We start from the raw sequence: 14,965 nt of genomic DNA on the forward strand, positions 1-14,965 counted from the left end.
TGGGTGCTCACTTTACAGCTGGCTTAATTACGAGGGGAAAAAATAGAATGATAATGAGGTTTAATAATAATATTTTATTGCAAAACTGGGTAAAGTATAAAGCATGCGTGAGAGCGAACTAGCTTTTATCTTCTTTAAAAAGATGCTAGTAACAGTGATAGTAGGAAACACACAGTGTTTTTTCTGGCCATGATGGCATGTAAGACAGATTTGAAATAATTTCTAGCTCCCTGAAGACCCTGCGGATGACACAAGTGATGATGCATTTGGAACAACTCAAACTAAATGATAAATTTTAATGGAGGTTAACGACGGAACAGCTTAGAAACTCTGCCCCGCTTTGGATTATTAATTTGAACTTATTATCCTTTTTTTTCTTTTTTTTTTTAAAACACATCAATTTCCTTCCATTATTCAGGTCTGAACAACAATAAAATGTTTTGCTTGGAAGGTTCACTCGAGACACGGATTGAGAAACACTGGAGCACACCATTCCTGGTTGAATTTATTAACACGGAGCAGAGCAGGGACTCGCAAATTCCCCAACTCTGATGACACGTTGATTCAAACCAGAAATAACTGACAAAGAAAATCACGAAGTGATAGTTAATAAAAAAGGAATGCACCACTCAATCCTTTAAGCCACATGAGCGTTTGTATCCAAAGACCAGGACCGAGGCCAGGACAGCCTAAGCCGTGTATTTATCCTCTCCCTGCCTCTGCACTTTGTGGTAGTGGACGTAGCTGCCGTACAGTTCATTAAACACTTCTCTGACTCCCATCTGTAGCCCAGCGGTGAGGAACTTGATATCCCTCTCGATGCACAGGTCCATTATTTGATAGATCCCTTCTGTGAGATGAAGCTTGATGTCTGGCCTCAGAGTTACCTGGAGAACAAAGAGGGGGGGAAAAAAAGACAAAAACAGGCGACGACAGAAAAAGGAAAAAACAGTAGATGAGGGGAATGGCGGCAAAAGCTTTCACCACTTTGTCGTACAAAGCTGCAGTTGCCTTCAATTATCTAGCGGCAGGACAGTATTGGACACTATTTCCCTTTAACTGTTTTACTTCGTCACGGTGTTTAAAAGCAGTCTGCCTTGTTTATTACTCGGAAAATAATTTATTATTAGCTAATTCTCAAAATATAGAGGCTGGCAGCAGAAGGTATTTTTCCACCATTTCTAACGACTGTTTGGTCGTGGTTTCACAGCAGCTGGATGGACAGTTTAGTTTAAGACTTGGTCCTACAGTCACAGTCCTTAATGACTAACCAGCTTGCAAAGATGTCCAGCAGTTTCAAATGACTTATTAAAGGCACAGTTTAAACACTTTTTTTTCTTTTTTTGATTCGACTAAATGGAAATATGCTCGCCTGTGTCATGTCTCCGTTTGGCTGTTGACACGCCATGCAAACATTTTTCTAAGTTTGTTCGTCAGTCTGGCTATTTGCATTTTTGGTCTTAGTTTTCCTTCGTCGTTCTGGCTTGTGCACTCTGTAACCGTTTGGTGGAAAATGCTGAGTAAGGTCGGCGTCATTATTTAACAGACTGGTCGCAGGTCGAGGCGATATGTTAATTAACCACACATGACTCACCGCTTTAACGGCAAAATACTCCACAAAACTGAGAGGCAATGTGAAGTATCTTTAAAGTCGCTTTTCTTGTAAGGAATAGCGAAATATGGAGAAACCTGCATACGACCACAGCCCGAAAGGAAAATCATTTGGAAAATAATTTTCATCTTGGCAAGTTATGTGTGTGTGTGTGTGTGTGCGTTGGATACCTTCTGCAGCTCTGTTACGTACTGAGCCACCATGCAGACGGCCAGCGTGGTGAAGCTTTTGGCGGTGGCAGCGATGTGGGAGTACATCCTCTCCACGAGTCTGGAGCACTGGAGATAGACGTCGCCGTCTGCGCCTTGAAGGACGTAGTGAAGAGAGGGTGCAACTCACTCACATTGACAGGAATGAGTCCAATAACAAAAGTTTCCCCACAGGGCAATGCCATGCTGAGCCCCGGCCTTGTGACAAAGGGCCTAATCACAGACCGAACCCGAGATAACACGGTGGAAAAATATCCTGAAGTGGGTATGAAGGTTTCACCTGCGTCGCCGTCTCCTTTTTGCCGACCTTCATGCATGACGGAGGCGACGAGCCGGTAGAAGATGTTCAGAAATGATGGAGCTGCGCTCAACATGACCTGGATGAGCACAGACAAGAGGACATGATGTCTTTCAGGAATAAAGGTAAAAAAATGTACACTTTAATAATAATAATAATACAATTTCGTTCTGCCCAGTGAACAGTACTTTGAATGCGCAGTTGTATAAAGTTGGGCTGCAACTCAATAAGTACATCTGGGTTATTTTGTGATCTATGCAATTTATATACACACACTACTCACAAAAAGTTAGGGATATTTGGCTTTTGGGTGAAATTTTGGAATGAACCTAAAATGCACTATAACCTTTACAGGTGAACTTAATTTGACCTTCTCTAAACTTTTGAATACATGTCCAACTGTTCAATGTTTCAGTACTTTTTGCACAACTTGCTGTTTTCTAACAAGAAGCTGAACAGCAAAATTCAAAACAGGTGTTTGATCCATGAATGGACCAATAAATTTCCTGGTTCAATTAGAATTGGTATTTAAACAATTGTATTCTAACAATTGATCAACAGTACCTCGCCATTGTGAGGCTTCAAACAGGATGTTCTCAGAGGGAAGTGGCCACTGAGCTTAGAGTTTCACAGTGTCATCAGCGAGTTGCAACAGAGATACAGAGACACTGGAAGAGTCACAGAAAGGCATAGAAGTGGACGTCCTTTGGCCACATCCCACTCTGATGACCGCTTCATTGTGAACAGTGCCCTGCGGAACCAGATGATGATGCCACTCAACCCCAGGCACATTTAAGGGAGGTGAGAGGCACCTAAGTGTCACGTCAGACCATTCAAAACCGCTTACATCAGTGTGGTCTGCGTGCTAGACGACCTGCAAGGGTACCTCACCACACCAGGCACAGGCATCATCGTCTTGCACGGGCCAGGGAGCATTTACGCTGGACGAGGGACCAGTGGGCCTCAGTGCTGTTCTCTGATGAAAGTCGATTCACGTTGAGCAGAAATGATGGCCGCCAACGATGTTGGAGACGTCAAGGAGAGCGCTATGCATCAGCCACTGTTGTCACCAGACGAGCCTTTGGTGGTGGTGGTGTTACAGTGTGGGCAGGTGTGTCTAGTCAATACAGAACTGCCCTACACTTTGTGAATGGTACAGTGACAAGCCCATACTACCTGAATAACCTCATTAATCCAGTCATTGTGCCCCTGCATGAACAACACAGGCCTAACGTCATCTTCAAGGACGACAGTGCTCCAGCTCATGGAGGTCGCATCATTAGGGAACGGCCGCTGGAGACTGGGGTACCTCAAATGGAGTGGCCTACACTTTCTCCAGACATGAATCGCATAGAAAACCTATAGTATCAGCTGAGTCGCCGTGTAGAGGCTCGTAACTCTGTACCCCACAACCTCAATGACCCGAGGGCCGCCCTTTAAGAAGAGGGGTGCCATGCCTCAGCAGACAATACGTCGACTTGTGAACAGCATGAGACGTCGTTGTCAAGCTGTGAACTTTTTACATTTTACATAAATTTCACCCGAAAGCCAAATATCCCTAACTTTTTGTGAGGAGAGTGTGTGTGTATATATATAAAGCTTAAATAGACTGTGATAGTGGCTAAAACATTGGAAGATTATTCAGATTTACCCATCTTTCCTCCATTCGGTGCCTCCACAGGAGGGAGGGGGGGGGGGCAAGCAGGTGAAAACACTTAGAGGGGATTGTGGGTGATGTAAGCTAGTTAAACCTAGGTAATTGTTTCCATCGATGCCATGCCAGCCTGCATTTTATGTCAGCTAGTTTACCTACATCTGCTCCCTCTCTCCTCCCTTTCCTGTTTTGTGCACTCCATTCTTTTCTCCTGCTCACTCCACTTTGCTCCCATCTGTCCCAGACTGAAATTTGCACCAGCGCATTTTGCCCGTTACTCCAACGCCCACACTTCTTGATCCATTTATCTTTTTTTGTCCCCTTTGGTCCCTTACTTTGATCCAGTGCTCCTTTTCTCTCACCACCTCCCCATTACAGTGCCCCTCTTCCCTCCCTTCCTCCGCTCTAAGCCTCCTTCTATCGCTGTCCAACTCGTCTCTCTCCTCTTCTCCCAATGTCCTTTGTGTACCAGGGTCCTCCCAACTGGATCGCTGCTGACAGGAGAGGACTCTACACGTGTTTCAGATGGTTACACAATGAAAGAGATGCTAAACAGGTGCCTGCCTTGAAAATATCTATTCTTAGTAATATTTTATGAAGCAGAAAGTTTGATGCCTTAATCAACCTTCAGTAGTCCTGGAAAATGCACATGGCACATCATAAATGTTTCGTAATCGTATAAACAGGAAAATGTTAAAATTTGGAAATGCGAGGATTTTCCACAATACTGGACACATATGATGGTAAGCTTTAATATCCTTTAGTTCGGATCCGCATTCTCCTCAAGCATCCAGCGGGCTTTGGTAGATACTGGCTCAAAGAAAGTGTCTTTTCTTCTCAATCCTCGTACCTTAGTGGAGTTGTGCTGCAGCAATTTTCAAAACGTGGCTCTAAATCAAGTTGTTTTTTTGCACTTTCCCAATTTGATAGAAACTATTATCGGTGTAGAACCCGAGGCTCAAGTTCCTTTCACAAACTATGATAAAGTAAACTATCAGCAGCGACAGAGGCAAGGGGTATACGTCAAAGTGACATCTCCCTCTACTCTTGCTGGAAGGAAGCATGACAATGGAGAGGTTGTAATTCAGACGATGTAGCAGCAGGGCTGTATCACTAGAAGCCTCATCTGGACCAAGCCAGCTAAATGCTTCGCTATTCTGGAGGGAAGAGACCCAAAAAACTTATTTCACTTTGATCCATCAATTGGATTGAAAATAAATAAATAAATAAATAAAGCCTAAACCCTAAAATAATAAAACAACCATGACGTTTTCACTGAACAATTTAAACAAAACACAAAAGTTGAACCCCCCCCCCCCCCCCATGCCAAGCCCATTGTGCTTGCAACTGTTATACATTACAATTGCTCAGAAAACAAAGAATAGCTCTAATTCACAATCAAAATCTAGTGGATCTGCAATGTAATTTTGCAGAAATGCAGTATTGTAACTGTTTTCCCCCAAACCCTTTACCAGCTCAGTCAGCCTCCAACCCATCTCGCTGGTTTTTGATCCATACCTTCAGGTGACAGTTGATGATAGCAAACAGTGCCTCGTGCACAGCTAGGAAGGTGGCTTGGTAGACCGAGGGGGTCAGATGGTCCAGGGGAACCAGCTGAAGAGCTCCCAGGATCAGGGTCACATGATGGGGGTTGGAGATCAGCCCCTCCCCCTGGCGCAGCAGTGACGTTATCGATGTTATCGTGGGCACCGTAAGGGGAAGTGTCAGCGCAAGTTCCTGGCTAGAAGACCGCACTATGAACTAGAATACAAAGTTACAGAAAGTTAACAGTGGGACATAGCAAACACACCCACACATACATTTCACACACACACATTTTTATACAAAAACAAAACAAGACATTAACACAAAGGTGATAATGGAGATGTTGTCTTGGTTGTATTGGAGGGTCAGGGTTCTAGAAGGGGTAAAACCAATACATTTTTTGTGAGGAACAAACATTCGATGGGAATGAAGCTCTCCAGGATGAACATTTGAACATTTTTAAGTGTTTATCATTTTTGAAAAAAAAAAGACTTGGGGCTGGTGGCCAGGTGGGGCATCTGGCCAGTTGGGGTATAGCGGATCTCGCCCTTTTACGGGGCGTTGGTGGCCATGCCGGCTCACCCACAGAGCGGGCGGTTCTGGCAGGGTGTCGGTTTGTTGATGGGGGACCTGGCTCCGGGCCTGTGGGCCGTGCCTGGGGTCCACGGCCCCTGTTCTGCACTTGCCTCTTATGCCTGCACCTGGGGTTGGGGGGATTCAGGAGTGGCTGCGGGGCCTTTTCCACTGCTTCCCTCATACACCACAACTAATTGGCACAAGTCAACCACATCACTGGCACACACACACCAGCAGCACCTGCTTTGAACACTCCCCCGAACGCCCTCCTGAACGCCCGCCCCCTCCTTTTCTCCCTCATTTACTGCCTTAGCTATCCCAGGAAGAGGCCACGTGCCCAATTGCTGTTCCAGTTCTCCTGGACTTAATTAACTCTGTTTTGTTGATACATGTTGTCGTCTGATGTTTCTATGTTTACGTTTTTCCATGTAGATGTTCACCCGTGGTGATTCTCCCCCTCTTGGATTTGATTAGTTGTTTAAAGACCAAAACATGATCAAATCATTCTCCAAAGAGGAGATTGGTGGTGGTTTTGTGAAACAAAAAGTTATATCTCTTGTCATCGCAAGGGTCATTCACAGGACAGTTATCGCAACCAGTTCTTGATGATTTAAGAATGAATAAAGAGTTGCATTGCAGATTGAGAAGTCGAACTCCACTTGCAGACTAACTCAATGGCCCAAATACTCTACGACATACAAATTTGTCGTATGCCAAGCACGCTCACAGCATGGGTTAAAAAAATGATAATAATAACGAATAATGCATCTTCTTGTAACCAGCACAAACTCTCTTATCTCTCAGCTCTCGGCAATGACCAATGAGGAATTCTAGTACTTTGCACCATTTAAGATACCAGAGTAAATGTGATATCTGAGAAATAAAGTTGAAACATTCATAGTATGAGGTCCATTGTACAATCCTATAGTATAGTTGCATTATTCTGTCTCCATGGCTTGGTTGTTACAGTTGTCATTTAAAATAAATGTCTCCTATGGGGTAAAACAAGGAAAACACTTGTGGAATCAATCGCAACATCTCTACTATATGCAAGACACTACAAAATATAGGTAGAGACAAAGAGAAATCGTTGCATGACACTAACTAGTATCTGAGGAAGTAAAACACAGTAAGGGCAAGAGAGAGAAGATAAGGAAATGGCAGAAATTATTGATAGCGACAAAGGTATAGTGTGCTGGTAACAAATCAAAGTGACAAACAACAATGTGTTTCGAAGACTTGCAGATTATATCATGTTGCATCGTCAGCAAATTGCTGCTGACTCTGTGGAATCATTGATGCTACTGTATCCGAAGGGCTGGATAATGATTACCTTTAAACCTGCATGGGGGGGGGGGGCGCTGTGGGCAAAACTTGTCAATTGAATTCACTAGGGAACTATCTCAAAATCAAAAAATTCCCATGTATGTACCACTACATGCGCCAGGGTGAGAGGGGAGGGAGCAGAATGGTGAACTTTGTTCAATTCAAATTTAACAATGGGATAACTGGGGACTGAACTGTTTTTACATCAGATATTTTATGTTATCTCTTTTCTAAGAATGGTTATGTTTGTTTTGGAAGCAAGGCCAGTAGGGAAAATAACCTTAATATTAACCACCTACATGTATTTGTTTTTGAATGTGCGTATGTGTATTTTCTTACCACCATCGCAGATATGATCTGTGGTGCAATGAGCCATAGAGCTGTAGCGCAGGCCTCGGGTAAAGGACAAAGGGACAGAAGTTTTGTGATGGTAACTGCAGATAAAACCTCCTAGCAAATAGGGATAAAAAACAGTGAAACAAAGTCATTATTTACGATAACATTTTTTTGAATATATTTAGAAATAAAATCTTCAGGGGAAATATAAATGGCTTTTAGGTGAAGCAGACACTTATCAGATCGTGGCTTTCCATAGACAGATGATTATATTTGCTGTATTCTGGTCTTACCCTGTTGTTTCCAGCTCTCAGTTTGCTAACGTCTAGTCCCTCTCTGATCAGCAGCAGCAGCAGGTTGAACTGCCCTGTGGTACTCCTCTCCAGCAGTTGGCGTAGGAGCTCCCCCACAGCCACCTCCAGCTCATTAAGATCGCTCAACGACAGCCAATCAGCTGCAATTATTGGAGAAATACACATACATTAAAACATTGTGCAGGGATAGAGATAAAGCTATTGACTACAGTGAGATGCATATAGAGCGAAAATATCACTGTGGACCGTGAGAGGACTAAAAGACATGTTTACTACTAAATATGTCCTGTACCTGCAAATAGTCTGTACGCTTTCTGAAGGATTTCAGTGTACAGCTCGTCCACTTCTCGTCCTTTTTTTTCATCTTCTCCCTCCTTTCTCTCCCCTTCGATCCGCTTCACCGTAGAGTAGAATGCTAACATGAAGTTGACAGCGGGAACCAGGAAGTCCTTGGGCCTCGGGGCAGAGCTTATCTCTTTGAGGATCTTCTGGCAGAAGGTGCGATACAAGGTCATGCGGCTTAAGACGGGGTGGGAACCACTCTGGGTATCAACACCCTCAACTGGGAGGGTTGATAGCTCACACTGCAGCATGACGGTAACAACTTTTACTAAAAACACTTGGCCGAGAACACCTGGTCCCTCGTCGACCGGAGCGTTCACACTCTGGGGTTTTACAATGGTTTCGATGGCTGGTCCCAGTGCGGCAGTGGTTCTGGCTATCATCTGCGTCAAAGTTTCATCCAAAGGTTTACCTCTTCCAAGGTGGGAGGTCATTGCCTCTGAGAAAGAGGTCAGTGATGCCAGTAGCAGGTGAAGAGGCTCTGGCGTACCTAAACCAGATATCTTACCCGTATTGTGGGACGTAATGGCCCCCGGTTGTCTCCCTGCAATTTTAATACTGGTGAGATAGGATGTAAACTGCTCCAGGTTGAGCCGAACGCTGCTATTTCTGATTATGATCAACTGGACTAGGGATTTGATAAAGGCCTGAACAGATCTGACCACGTCACACCAGTTGCCGTCGTCCGTGCAGCAAAATCTCTCCTTGCTGCTCCTTGTGAGGATGGAAGACACAACGGCCTGGAGGAGACTACTGCCATGGATCAGTTTGAGAACATTTGGGAAGTTGCTACCTTCCACAAGACAAGTCATAAGTCTGAGCAGCTTTTCTAGAAAAGGTATGTGATCCCCCGGGTTGGCTGGAGTGCCAGGTGCCCTCTCTGGTCGACTGGAGGTGAGAATGAACAACAGAAGCAGGAAGAGACAGGAGAGATCCTCAGGGTTAATTCCATCAGGGTTCAGGTTTGCAGCTATGTGGACTAGGTTCAACAGTTCCCGTATGTGTGCGTCTGACAACAACACTGCCTGAGAAGATCTCAGTATCTCCTCAACCAAAGTCTTTAACTTCACATCCGCAAAGGCTTGGTTGGCGTCTTTGTTCCATCGGTTATCTGTGCTTTTCTTCTTCGACATCATATCCTGGAACACCCGAAGCGCCGGGCAGACCTGGGACACACCCGATGACAAAAGTACTCCCAAAATCCTTCCAGTGACCGACTGAACGGTGGTAGAGTACAGTGAGGGCAACTCGACAAACAACGGGCTTTCTAGGAGCTGTGAAGATATGGCAGAGACAGACCGGCAGCTTTGCCGAAAGACGGGAAGCCAGTCTGTATTTCCATCAGTGTTTCTGTTGAGCAGTGAACTGACAAGAACTTCTGCCACGCAGCCTACGTCTTCCTGAGTCAGATAGGGAGCGATCAAAGGCAAACTGGATGTGACAAGGTACCAGTGCTGGGCATGGTAGGAGCTTGGACTGGCGCTCTCCGCTTGCCCGTCGGCCTCCTGCTCTTGATCCAAACTGACCAGAAGCTCGTCTTTAGCTATAATGAAGTTTGCCGCCCTGCTCAGTGCCGCTGCAGTTTTAGGATCGGAAAGCAGGTGGGTGTCCAACAACACTTTCTTCAGTTGCTGCAAGATGAGGAGCTTGAGCAGCCAGCAGCTCTTTGGATTACAGGAGGGCTCAATGAGAAAGGGCAGGAATCTGGCTGGCAATATCTCCCCTGAAAGAAGAGCTTCTATGTGTGCCAGAACCGAGGCATTGTCTGAGGCGTGGTCGTTCGTCCTTCTTGGACCGAGGGCCTGCAGGGACTCTAGAGATGTGTATTTGCCGCAGTGTAAAAAGAAGAGAGAGTCCACCTCCACACAGGTGTACCTGAGAAGGAGAGAGGCTTCCAAGCACTTTTCTTTCCACGGGGCGCATGCGTCCTTGTTTTGGCCTGAAGGATTTGTTGCTTTTGCGTGGCCCAATTTTTTTTCCGAGGTCTTGAAGCTGCCGTCCAGGCCTACAATTTGAGGCATTGTTTCTGATGTGACCAGCTGGAGAAGAGCTTTAACAATGTGCCCCATCTCCTCCATTATGCTGCTTGTCTGTCTCACTAAAGGGACAGGGGAGGCATTATCTATTGTTTTTAGACTGAACAACACAGTATGAAGGAGCTGGCTGTGGGAGACAAGCTTTAAGGATGAATCACTTCTATCCCTTTCCTGAGCACTTATTCCATTATCTTGGTCCATCTTTTCTTTGGTATTTTTTCTTTTGTAATGTCTATCAATCTCCATCTGTTCACCATCTCCACTTGTGTCTGTCTTCTCATGTCCGCTCTCCTTTTCGAGTTCAGGCAGAATGTACAGCCTGATGCTTTCCAACACCAAAGAGCAGATCTCCAGGGCCTGAGTGGGAGGTGTGTCAAGGACACAGGTCTTAATGGAAGCACAAAGTTCATCAGTCAGCAGGAGGGGTCGAAGGTCGTCTGAGGCGGGCCGACAAACAATAGACAGGAGCTCAGAGAAGAGGCGAGGTAACTGTCGGAGTTTGGTGTATGTCTCGAGCAAATGACACACCAACAGCTGTTGAGAGAGGGAGAATGATTTTATAGTGAGAGCTAAATTCTTCAGCTTCATCATTTTGAACTTCTATATAACAATTACAAATTTGTGTTGATATAGGCCTAATTTTGGCTTGATAAGTAAGGAGGAAAATCAACATTAAAATTGAATAAGCAAATCAGTGCTTCTAAAAATTAATTCAATATCCAAATTTGATGCGAATATTCAAATGCTGAATTAAATGTAATTTCGGGGAATTGGAATCATAAAGCTTTGTTTGTATGAATTTCGATATCTATATTTTGGTGTTTATAGTATGGTAAGTATGGTACTATCTATGGCGTCACGTGACAATTAAATGATTTATTTACCATTATAAATAAGACTTAGTTTAATGTTCAAGCTATTGTTGTGGGAAGCCTTTCGAGTGTGACAAAAGCAACATGAATTGCTATTCATTAACTAGATTCGAACCTGTCTCGCCCGCTGAACCCTGGATTCCATGCAATCTGAATCGACCCAGGCCAATGACAACAGCTGGTCCAGGTCTGGTTCTAAAATCAAATGGTTCAGACCCAACAGCACTTTCAAACAGCGATACCATGCTGGGATGCTGGGGGAAAAGACAGAGATGTAAGAACACTGCCAGAGGTTTGATATACATGATACGATGCATCTTCACTCCTGAAAATATAGTCTTTTGTTTTTTGTTTTTCTTCACTGAGAAGACATGAGAGATCGTTCCAAATATAAATATAAATATAAATTACCTTGGCTGGGCGTGGTTGAAGAGTATTTGGACTAGTGCTCTGTAAAAGTGGAGTTGGACCTCTTTGTGCTTGATCTTGTCTGCTGCTACATTATAAATATCAGCCGACAGAGCCTGACTGAGCAGGGCCTCCAAGCCTAGCAGCGCCAAGCTCCAACTCTGTGGTTTGGATGAGTTGGCAGATGAGCTGGAGACTGAGGAGGAAGAACTGTCTACATTCAAGTCCAGGGCAGGTACCAGTTTGGTGAGAAAATGGAAACACGCCATCCTCTGTTCTTGCTGCTCTCCTCCCCCGCCTCTCCCATAGCTTTCCAAATATAGCTTAAATAGCAAAGATAAGGCATTTGACTTCACAGAGTAATGTACGGACAGCTCGCAGAATCCGCAGGCACTGAGTTTGCACAGTAAGGTATGGACTGGCCTTAGGAGGCCCTTTGCCCCACGTTTCCCAGAATCCGCCTTCGGTGGGAAGAGCTCCTCCTTGTAAGAGGTTAGGAGCTCAGAAGGAAAGAGAGCTAACTGGAGGATGGAGTCAATCTTGATTCGGATGTCTCTGCTCAGCTGCTGCCTTAAACGCATGGATGTGTGTTGTTCCCCGGTCGTCAGCAGGTGTCTCATTAGGACTGTAGGCTGGAACAGTTGGTTCATCACTACAGTAAAGACTCTGTTTGGATTTGCTTGTTGGCGTTGAACCGACAAATAACATGACAACACCTGGAGTAAAACATCAAAAATATGACCTGATTGAGGGTCTTCCAGTGGCTGGGATTGACACGTGTTCGGCTTTGTCGATGGCTGATCGCGAGAAACACTTGAATGGCGAGACTCTCCGATGTTGAAATTTGTTGTTGGATGACTTTGTAGAGACCTGTCCATGAGTTCATCTTCCGATGTAACCGATTCTGTGATTGGTTCAAGAGCATGGTCGGGGGGAGGGCCAACGAATGACTCCCTATGCTGAAGTCTATGGCAGGCTAAAGAGTAAAACTTGGACAAGAGCTCTGCCGTGAGCTCATATTTGGTGGTGAAGATGGATGAGAGGGTCGGAGAAGAGAGAATGCCTTTAAAGACACTCAGCAGGGTGGTGACGCTTACAGACAGCCCAACGCCATCACACACACACTCCTGGAGACGCTCAAGCAGCACCTATAGACATAAAGAGAAAACAATAGGCAACGATGCATCAACACTCCACCACCAGTCACACAAGATTCTTCTCCCTCAATTGGGAAGGCAGATTTACCAGAAGGTCGTTTTGTGGCAATGATTTGCTGGTGTGTGCATAAAATATTTTTTCACGCTTTAACAAGTAAAAGTAAAAAAATATAAATTTCCTTATAGCCATTACAGTTTTTAAGTCAGCATTTCGTTTTGCTCACAGCATTGTGCTAATTTCACCTGTGCCACATTGAGCTTGAGGGTGATGGTTTTGCCTTGGCTCAGGAGGGAGTGAAGCTTCCTGCTGTTGAGCAAATCATCAAGGTAACACCATAGTCCTTCCAGAACAGTCTGCGAGAACTCCACCTTCTTACTGTAGAATCCAGTCAACGCATGAGTGGACCAATCCAATAACACCTTTAGGGGGAAAAAATAAAGACTCTTGGCTGGATAGATATTTTGTGTCCTAACTACATTTAAATTATGTGAGCAAATTGAGATCCACCCCTGTATCCACATCATGGTCATGCCTATTGCTGTTAATTTCAGTATACATTTTTTTACCAAATGTGTGGGAATAACATAGGGCCAAAAGAATCAAACAATAATGAAAGTAAACCAATGGGTAAATTGATATTGAAAACTTGATTATTTTGAGGCAAGTTCTCTCTCTCTCTCCCCTATGAACCTATGATTTTACATCTGTATTCATGTTTGAAAACCATGAGTTTGTTATCTAGCTACTATAGTATCTTGACTGCATGAAATTAATACACAAACCTGCAGTTATATTTTACCATTGTATATTTAACTTTTCACAATTGTAATCCATGTTGCATTTTTCATTGCTGTAAAAGATTTTGGCCCACTGTCATTAAATAAGGCTTAGTTCATCCTCGTGTCAGCAAACTGAATAAAAACTGGAATACGGAATAAAGAACCACCATTAAACACACATAGAAATGAAGGCATTGGAATTACTGCTGCTTCAGAACAAAGAAGCACTTTGATTATAATAGGAAAATAGAATTATAATGTAAATAAACTACACCAATTTCCTACAGCTAATAGCCAGAGCATTACCTGTTCCTTGTTCGGCAACAGGCACTGGGAAGAGATCCAGGCAAAACGCGCTAGCTTCAGCTTGTCCTCCCATGAAGTCCCAGAACTCTTCAACTTCAAGTGGATGCCTGAGTAGATGGCAGCCATCGCTGCTGCTGTCTGGATTCGACCGGGGAGAATGGATGGGAGTACGCAACATCGGGGGCAAAGGAAAAAATTGAAAAGATTGAAAGATCAACATATATTGAGCATGGAGGTAGTGTCAGGGATGGAATGTGACAATGCACACGCACTGTACTTTGTTACTGTACTTGTGTAAATATTTCAAGTATCAGTATATTTATTTTAGGAGCCTTTTTATACACCAATAAAATAAATCCGGTTTTATGTTTGTCTTTGAATATTCTTATATAGTACAATGACACCACCTATACTATTCTTTGTAAATTGTAATCAGGATATGCATGGGTACTGAAAGCTACAGTATCACTTTATGATGAATTTCAGGCTCTGATATGTCGGGGCACTGGATATGACAAGTACTTTCCCTTTTAAGACTAAGTACATTTTAGATAAAGTCATTATATACTTTTGCTTAAGTGGAAAAGTAAATGTGGCGTTTCCACTAGAGTAACTTTGTGTCAGGCGATTAGTAATTTTACTCAAGTAAAAAGTCTGGTTACTTATTCCAAACGCTGGATAGTGGCGTGTTGGCTTTGCATCCTATGGGAATGTGGAGTAACCGAATCGCGTACATTAAAGCCAATATAACTGACAAAAATATATATATATATTTAGTAAAACCATGGAAATCCGGTTAGAAATTTAACATCTCTATAATGTTGCACATAATATTTATATTAATATATTACAAATATTGTTATTATTGCGCCTAATGTATTTACTAGTGTACTGTGCAGCTACTGTATTTTTATTGATCCACAGGGGGGGATTCGGGAGTGAAAGCAGAAAACGGTCTTAGTCAAGAGAAAGATGAGAAAGTAAGATGACATTTTAGAAAATACCACGTATGTACACAGGCGTACAGTTAGGCTGAAGTAAATAGAGATATTATAAAGCAGTCGTGTGCGATCATAATAATGCAGATGGCACGATGGCAGCGAAAAAGAAAATATGTTACAGCTCTCGACAAAATCACATGGAGAGCTGCTCACATTAGCCGAGCTAACTGAGATAGCGCCGAAGCCCGTTCAG

General features: G+C 43.8%; 1 protein-coding gene across 1 annotated transcript; it reads right to left on the reverse strand.

The window, feature by feature from the left end:
* Window positions 1–104: 104 nt before the first annotated feature.
* urb2 (URB2 ribosome biogenesis homolog) lies at window positions 105–13,897 on the reverse strand (the record flags this gene model as incomplete). The annotated part of the gene is made up of 11 exons (XM_079997237.1): window positions 105–887; window positions 1,783–1,916; window positions 2,102–2,198; window positions 5,292–5,534; window positions 7,560–7,670; window positions 7,850–8,010; window positions 8,163–10,782; window positions 11,236–11,374; window positions 11,532–12,676; window positions 12,929–13,105; window positions 13,772–13,897. The coding sequence occupies 11 exons, from the start codon at window positions 13,895–13,897 to the stop codon at window positions 690–692; spliced, it is 5,151 nt and encodes a 1,716-aa protein (XP_079853363.1). The 3' UTR covers window positions 105–689.
* Between the last annotated feature and the right edge of the window lie 1,068 nt (window positions 13,898–14,965).

This window comes from Zeus faber (assembly GCF_960531495.2).
Source record: "Zeus faber genome assembly, chromosome: 3".
NCBI lineage: Eukaryota > Metazoa > Chordata > Actinopteri > Zeiformes > Zeidae > Zeus > Zeus faber.